Source organism: Populus alba, chromosome 7 (assembly GCF_005239225.2).
Source record: "Populus alba chromosome 7, ASM523922v2, whole genome shotgun sequence".
Taxonomy (NCBI): Eukaryota; Viridiplantae; Streptophyta; class Magnoliopsida; order Malpighiales; family Salicaceae; genus Populus; species Populus alba.
In genome coordinates this window covers 816106-825011 of record NC_133290.1, presented here as the reverse complement: position 1 = coordinate 825011, position 8906 = coordinate 816106, and the positions used below count along the sequence as shown (strand labels likewise).

The 8906-nt window shown below is 33.2% G+C and overlaps 2 protein-coding genes across 2 annotated transcripts; one reads left to right on the top strand and one right to left on the bottom strand.

Moving 5' to 3' along the window:
* On the top strand, positions 1-4195 carry LOC118032118 (uncharacterized). Its single transcript, XM_035036728.2, has 11 exons — positions 1-473; positions 1168-1283; positions 1434-1567; positions 1792-1988; positions 2072-2359; positions 2443-2501; positions 2708-2744; positions 2844-2915; positions 2991-3141; positions 3254-3385; positions 3478-4195. Exons 2-11 carry the CDS (start codon positions 1175-1177, stop codon positions 3895-3897), a joined length of 1599 nt encoding a protein of 532 aa, XP_034892619.2. The 5' UTR covers positions 1-473; positions 1168-1174; the 3' UTR covers positions 3898-4195.
* A 3531-nt stretch (positions 4196-7726) lies between these two features.
* Positions 7727-8134, bottom strand: LOC118032112 (7-deoxyloganetin glucosyltransferase-like). Its single transcript, XM_035036722.2, has one exon. It carries the CDS (start codon positions 8132-8134, stop codon positions 7727-7729), a length of 408 nt encoding a protein of 135 aa, XP_034892613.1.
* Between the last annotated feature and the right edge of the window lie 772 nt (positions 8135-8906).

The following is an 8906-nucleotide window of genomic DNA, read 5'->3' as shown; positions in this document are numbered from 1 at the left end:
GTACAAGAAAAAGGTTGTATGGAGTTGGTGTAATCTGATTAGAAGTGGATTAAGTTGAAATAACCAAAGTTTCTCTACTCATTTATGGGAGTGTTTGACACGGGCGAGCTTATTTGAGTATTTGAAATAGTGGGTTGAAAATTTGATGTTGTTCAAAGATTTTTGTAATTTCCTTCGAAGTTGTGAAGAAAAATTGGTTAAGGGATTTGAAATTCTAGAGAAGTTTTTTCAGTTGACATTCTTGACTTGGGGATTTGAAAATACTATATATTTTCTTCCCTTCATCTGGGGTTTGAGCTGGATTTGCATAGATACTTAACCTTCTGATCATCTATGAGGAGTTTCTGTTAGAGGATTTTGGAGAAAACTTGAAGATCTTGGAAGGTTTTTTGTTGAGTTATTGAAGTACAGATTGAAGATATTTAGCTGCTGAAGGAGGGTTTTGAAGGACTGGTTAACTCCTAGTACTTCTGGTAAGTTATCTGAATAGATATTTTGTTGTTTGTTGTGTGACTTCTCAAATTTTGGTGGCTTCTATATGCCCTTAGTGCTCTCTCTTTCTCTTCTGTCATTTTTACTCCGAAGAGATTTGAGCTCGAAACCTCTTGTACAATAGAGCAAAATGGATAACAGAATTTGGAGAACATGCATGCATACATAATCTTTCTTGAAACCTTTTGTGATTCTTGAGAAGAAATTGTTGATCTTGTTGCTCCCTACGTGCGGTTCCTGTGTTCAGATTCAGTAGGTTAAAAAATGTTCTTGAAGTTGCTTCTGTAAAATTTGTGCACACGTTTTAATGGAGAAGAAGATATCTTTCTCCTCCATTCACACTCGAAGATAAAGTATTGCCCTTTTTTTATTTAATCTTTTCTTTTCCTTTAGAGAGGTTTATTAGTTTAACCATGAAAATTAAAGTTAAACCACCTTCTTCTCTTAATCATCTCTTGTTGATCAGGTTCTGGTTTAAGTATTGAGAATTTGGATAATGGGTTTTAGTTTTTCTGTTTAAAACGTGTTTGATGGGTGAGGTCAGTCCATTCTTGGTGTGGTTCAAAAGCACCGTTAGAATTAGCAGAAGGTTAGGTGGAAAATCATGGCTGCTTCAATTTTGGTCAAAGCAATTTTACATGAGCATTTGTTTACTAATTCCTACTTGTTTGACAGGTTGAAAATGGGCTCCACAGATGCGACGCCGTTGGTTGTTTCCTTAATTTTCTTGGTCATTTTAGGCTCAAATCTCATTGGAGGACAAACATTCTCTTCAAATTCCTCTAAGCCTGGTAAGACCTGATAATTTCATTGAATAAGGTTTTGAAACTTGAAGGGGGCTTTAATCCAAGAATTCAAACTAGCCCTTTTCGTTAGTTGGAAAAAACTAATTAGCCCTTAAGCTCTTGATTGATTTCTTGGCATGTTTCTTGTTTTATCAGGTACATATGTTCGTGATGTAAACAATGTGTCACAACCTCTGATACGGTCAGATGATACTGCGAGGGTGGATCCACTTGAAAATTTCAAGAAATATAAAGGAGGATATGATATCAAAAACAAACATTATTGGAGTGTAATTCCCTTTCACTCTCTCTTTAAATAGATATTAATTATAGAAAATCATGAACCCATGTAGAAAAACAGTTTTGCCACCATAATTTTAGCATTTACTGATGTAATCCCAGAAGATTTTCTCTAGTCTTGTAGCATGGTAGTATGGTCCTAATGATTTAGTTGTTTCTGAAATTTTCGTAAAAGCTAAAATCACAGAGAAATAACATGTTGTATTTTCTGCAGTCAACCATATTTACAGGAGTTTATGGATATGTCATCGGGGTAATCTGGCTTCTGAGTGGCATAGCATATGGAGGCTTTCTGCTAGCAACTGCTTTCTGCTGTAAAACTAGAAGGTATGGACACCTGAAGAAAAGATTACCTTTCCACAAGCAATGTTGGCCTATTCTGTTGGCTATATTTTTCACTACCCTAGCAATGTAAGTCCCACCACATTCGCATTCCAAAATCCAAATAACACAAATGCTGCAACAGTTTGTGACAAGTGAAACACTATCTGCAGAACTGCATCTGGGCTAGTTCTTGGAGGGAATGCGAATTTCCGTTCACGAGCTAAAAATGCGGCGTACATCATCATTGACACGGCGAATGACGCGTGGAAAACCATGTACAACACAACAGGAGTAATGAAAGACATGAAAGAGAATTTAGGAGTATCTAAACAAAGGGCTGCCGCTAAGGCATCTACCTTCCTTACCACCACATCAGCGAAACTCGATGCTGAAGCTGCTGATATACAGAGGCGAGCTCGGAAGAATAGGCACTTGATCGATAAGGGTCTCAAGATAGTGTAAGTTTGTCTCTCCCGTGCAAATTATGTATATTCATGTCCATTTGAGCTTGTCTAAAAGATAGCTATGATACTTGCTGCAGTTATATTGTAACCACAGTGACAATTTCCTTGAACCTGGCTGCACTAATTGCTCTTTCAGGTATTTCTCCCTATGTGTCCAACTCCTTAGTCCTACCACACTTGGAATTTATAGTTTGGTCGATACAACTTTTGAACCTTGTAAAACCAGAATTGGACAGGAAAAGTTCCAAGTGCTGGCAATTTATTATTATGTAGCACTTTCTTCGTCATTATGATCAAGTTGAATATATTTCTCATTTTGTGTTTGAATTCATTCTATTGCAGTCTGTGGAACTCTGAGGTTACGGCGACCACTGTACGTGTAAGTAAAACAAACAACGCTTACATAGCCGAACTAGAACATTTCCTAAAAGAGAGAATTGACTGTCATATACATTTTCTTATGATTTTTCTCTAGCAGATTAATTGTTGTGTGTTGGATCCTGACTGTTCTATGCTGGTTGTTCTTTGGGCTGTATTTCTTCTTAGAAAAGTAAGTCCAAGTTCTTTCCATTGCTTCAATTTCTCAATACCAGCTAATTGAGGGAACATGAACATTTTTCTGCAGCTTTTCAACAGATTCATGTGCAGCTCTCGAAAACTTCCAACAGAATCCTTACAACAACAGCTTGAGTTCAATCCTTCCCTGCGATCAATTGCTCTCAGCAAAAGCAGTGTTATCTGATGTCAGTCGAGGGATCTACAGACTTGTTAATGAGGTTGATTCGCAGGACATTATCTCGGAGTTGCAATTTGTTTTTCTCCCCGTTTGAACCTTATCGTTTTATCATGTGATTTACATCATACCTTTCTTCTGCTGAAACATTTCAGGTGAATGCAAACTTATCAACCATGCAAGGAGTACCTTATACAGTTTGCAATCCCTTCTCAGCACCACCTGAATACCAATACCAGCCTGATAAGTGCCCTGCTAACACAATCGGAATCGGTGAGATCCCACAGGTATGTCAAAGGGAAGATCAAAAAGTTTTTGTAGCCCCAAATATCTTCTCTGTTCATGTTCACTAAATGAAGTTCTATTCCACTCTCCACAGGTATTGAAGGTTCTTACTTGCTCCAGTTTCGACAATGGAACATGTGCCAACGGACAATTCATATCGCCTAACTATTATAGAACAGTTGAGGCATACAGCACATCCATTCAGAGCCTACTAAATGTGTACCCTGAGATGGAAAATCTAGTACAGTGTAAAGCGGTGAAGGATGCGTTTTCTGAGATCCTTTTGTACCATTGCAAACCATTGAAAAGATACGTTCGAATGGTGTGGGCATCAATGGTGTTTCTCTCACTAGTCATGGTATTTCTGGTTCTGATATGGACAATGCTGGCTCAACATGAGCAAGAACACCATTCTTTAGACGGTTCTGTGAGCCACGTTTGCCATCTGTCGCAAAGGAATTGGAAACTGGAACCAAAGATAGCTCAGAACATACTGTTTCAGTCTAGGAAGTAGCAACATTTTACCTAGGATACTACATTAAATTCTGGAAGATCAATGGTGCAAGCCAACTTCCAAGAACACAGGATCAAGAAATCATGATACGATATTGCTAGGTAGATTAGATACATACCAACAAAGAAAATTAGTGCAGAATTCACTTCTTTGATTGACTATCAGACCCCAAATCTGGGGCACAGATTTGAAAACTTGATGTGCATCCAATTTAATGTATCAAAAACACTACCTTAATATAATCAAACATAAGCAACAGATTTATCAATAACAAAATATAACAAAAATTCGATTCTTGTATTGCATCTCTTTCAATCCACCATTGTTTAGAAGTTAATGGATGCATTTTTTTTTTCCTAGTAGTAGTTACTTCAAAGTTGATGTGTACACACACACACACTTATGTAGTTGTTCGACTTATCCGAAGTATCACTTCATAAAAAAAATTACTTAGATAGTGTTCGAATATTGCTCTTAAATAACCACTAGTACAAATGTAATAAATATGTATTTAGTTAAGGAGAAAGATGTAAAAAAAATATAAAATAAATATATTTTTAAAATTGTCTTGGTCAAGAAATATGCCCCTTGTATTTCATTGTTTCTAACTAAATACTATATTGTAATTATCTTGATCAAGTTTTGACTTGATTTAAAAGAGTAAATTAGATTATATCAAGTTATCTTTCTGTTTTGATTGTATAAATGTCAAAATTGGTTCAAATAAAACAAATTTAAGGCTGAGTTTATTAACTAAGTCCAAAAAACATAAATGATTAGGTTCCTACAGTTTTTATTTTCCCATTCCTTTTCAATGCGGGATAGCCAAATGTGCACCCAACAATATCTTTGGGCTTCATGTTCATACCTTTTGGATCAAATTTAAATTCATCGCAATAATGCTCTCTTTTCAGGGGTTAGAGTTTACAGAAAGTTTTACAGAGAAGAGAAGGAAAGATCCAACGGAGTCATCGCTATTTGTGTTGCAAAATCAGCTGCCCAGCCCTGCATTTCTTTGGCTAGAATCCTCTCTGTGAGTCTTCTCGCTTATTGTCCCGTGATGATCTTTATGCATAGCTGTTGAGTGGAAAGATTTTCTCTTTTCAACGAGCTATAACAAAGGAGGGAAAGATGTAAATATTTCGAAATGGTGAAAGACAATCAAAACCTAAGCAGAGCAAAGGAGAGATGCAAGATTAGTTCTTGATTACTTTTTCTCAAGTTTTTCTCAGTGAAACATAACCAAAATGCAGTACCATTAAAGGAGATCTTGCATGCCTTTTGGGTCTGCCACAGCTACCACAAACATTCTGAGATATGCTTTCCCAGGCAAAATCAACTACCATTGTTCTTTCTCTGAATTGAAACGGCCATACTAGATTGGTACAGTGTTTTTAATGTTGATGTCAGTTCATGAAAACAAAAAACAAAGTTCTAAATTGTTGCAAAACTTTGAGTGATCTGAAGCTCATACTGTGAGCTACTGCAATTCCAGTTTCCAGTATTATCGTCAAATACAAGAAAAATCCTATCGTTTGTACTTTCCATAAGGAATCTGGGATGATCTTTTAACTCTTCATCAACCCTTCCATTCTCAACGAGTAAATTCTATCATTTATGTTACATGTTTCTTGAGATGAAACAAACATTCCACAAACATTATCTAAATGATTGTTAACTCTATATTATTTAAAGAAATAAAGTTCGTTTTCATGCATTCCTCTAGTTTCTTGACAAGAGGATATTGAATAGTTGATTTGTGGTAAAAAGAAGAAGATTGGTGTGAAATGTTGGCTTAATTTATTGAATTGGTAGTAGAAACTTCAAGATCAGTAATCTAATTATCATCGATATATAATAATTTTGAACGAGGAAATTCAAATATAGGGTAGCGAGCCTGGCATTTCATATCAAATCACGGCAATCAACTAGCGAACAACTTGATTTGGTAAAACCCAAGCCCCAATTGAGATCTTATTACGTCATCTCGTTAGATTCTTTTAAATTTATTTATACATCATATTAATTAGTTTTTTTGGTTTTAATTCTCATCCAAGACAATATGATTTGAAATTGAAATGGAATTAATGACTCAATTTGACAATCCAACAACCTAAATAAAAAAATAAAACTAAAATAGAAAGGGTTGAGAACAATTAATTTATTATAGCAAAAGATACAGACACATTTTATTATGAATTTGAAAATAAAATTATTATTTTGCACCTCAATCAAGTAACATTTAGTCTAGCTTAGAAAGGTAACATGGTATTTTTTTATATGAATAATGAAAATATTAAAATGCTTTTAGAGACCAAATAAAAAAAATACATGCCTTCAACCCAGGGCTATTTTCAGTTTTTTAGATATATATATATATTTGAATGTATTAGTAATTTTAGATGAATAAGATAAAAATCATTGATTAAGGGGTATTTATATCTTTTTTCAAGTTGATTTTTCATTTTTTCAAAAGCATTATTTTATTTTAACTAGAATTAAATAATATTAATTTTCAAAAAGTTGTTTAAAAATGTGGGTCTTTTTCAATAGTAGAACTTGTCTTTTCATTTGTCATCAGATACATCATCATGTTTTTTTTTTTTCCTAATACGACATGTATTATTGATTGTTAGGTAGTTTGTTGGTGAACTTTTATTCCTCTCTTTTTTCTCTCTCTCTCCTCTTATATAAATTGCAGATTGGTCTTTTTTGTTTTTAATACTTGTACTTCGATCTCTCTTTTTTTTCTTCTAATTTTTCTCTTTCGCTCTTTAACAATAATTTTATTTTGTTTCAATTAAGTCCTTCAATTTCAATTTGCAATATATTATTTTTTTTTATTTTTGAATTTTTTTACTTGGCCCTTTTATAATTATTCTTTTCAATTTCACCCTTCAATCTAAGTATATATTTTTTTTCAATTTTAACCCTTCCAAATTCTCAATTTTTTTTTCAATTGGATCCTCATTTTTTAATTGTTTTTTCTTTTTTTGTTGTAGTTATTTTTCTCTTCATTTTAACCATCCAATGGAGAATTGTGTTCCTTTTCTTTTAACTTCTTTTATTTGTCCTTTGCCTTTTTGTATAAGTGTTATTTCTTTTCGTTATAGTCCTTCAATTTTAATTTTTCATGTATTATTTTTTTTATTTGATTCTTATTTTTTAAAATTTTGATTTTTTTTCTTTATCCTTTTTATAAAAGTTTTATTAGTTTTTAGTTTTACCCTTTAATCCAAGTTTATGGTGTGTTATTATTATTATTTTTTTTACCTTTATCCTCATTCCTTTTTCTTTTTATTTGAGTTATTTTTCTATTCAATTTAACCCTACAATCAAAAAGTTTTGGTTACCCTTTAATTTATTTTCTGTTTCAATTCTCACTCTCATTTTTCTATTACTATTTTTTATTTTAGATTTTTTTGTGTAGTCAATTTTTTTTTCTCATTTTGTTCTTTAGTATTTGTTGACTTGGTCCAATTGTTCTGTCCATTTTTTATCCAATTCCATGCTTTCATATATTTATTTTCTATAGTATTGTAATCTTTTTTTTAAAAAAATGTCTGAATAATATCATTATCTATTCTTTTATTTTCTAATTAAAATAAAATTAACTTATCAAAGATGATATGACATGACATGAGTTGTTGATTCCTTTTTTTTTCTTTTTTTTTCCTGAAATGTGCAGAAAAACATTAAATTTTACACACAAAAAAACAAACCCACAACGTAGCATGTACCAGAGCCTAGTTCTAGGCTAAATGAGAACCCGAACCAAATACAATAACTACAAGTTTTCTGCACATGCTACCAGAGTACATATGACTAGTCATGATGGAGTAGCTTTGATGGAGAAAGGAGCAAAAGGATCTGAAACAATGGAAGTAACAGGAGGACTGTTCTCAGACACAGTGTTTCGGAGCCTCACAAGAAGATCTTTAAAGGGTGCTAGGAAATTCTTGTTCAAGGCGACACAAAGAGAAGGTATGTCTTGGGTGGCATCGATATCTGAAGGAGGAAGACCATCAGGAATGGTTTCAAAATGAAAGCCAGGCAGGTTATCAATGGCAACAGGTCCTCCTGACCTAAGGATACGTTTGTGATTGAATTCTGTGTTGACAAATGTTATGTGCAAGCCTTTACAGTGAAGAAGCTTTGCAAATTTAAGCATGGCCTTTATATGACCTTGAAACGGACTTGGGATCACGACTGCATGAGGCTTGGAATTGGATCCCATATCTCTCACTCAATTCCCTTCTTCCTGGGTTGATCACCATGTTCAATTCATCAACGTACTTTATAGCTGGAAAACACCCCCACCCCTCAATTATTCTTATATTTGTGTCATTTTCCATGAGATTACAAGGATATCCCTGATTTTAGCTTGTGTTAAAAGTATGATTGTAATTATTTTTTAAATTAGTTTTTATATTAAAATAATATTTTTTTTATAAAAATATTTTTTAAAAATTGATGTATCAAAACAATTCAAAACACAAAAAAAATATTAATTTTTAATAAAAAAATTATTATTTTTAAAAATATAGGATAACTCGCGTTACCACGCAAGCTCCTCGTCGCATAAATGAATGAAATTACTTAGCCTAATTGCCTGTTTGGCATTGCGACCAAAACCTGCTTTTCAAAAAAATTTCAAATTTTTTTTTTTGTTAAAATTGAGTGTGGTTTGTATTTTTAGATCGTTTTGATGTGCTGATATCAAAAATAATTTTTAAAAAAATAAAAAAATATTATTGGTATGCTTTTCGGCACGAAAAGCTATTTGAAAAGCAACATGCTACTACAAATCCAAACACCCTGTTGATATCTTCATTTAAGAAGATCAATGAAATTAGAAACTTGGAAATTGTTTGGCTATCTAATCACAAAGTCAGTCGTGCTGAAGATTAATCGACGTTTTAACTACTTCCTTGAAAAAATCACTTCATCCTTGTCCCTGTCCCGCTTATTTCACTTGAGAGCTGTGGAAAAAGCTAGAGAGGCAGAAA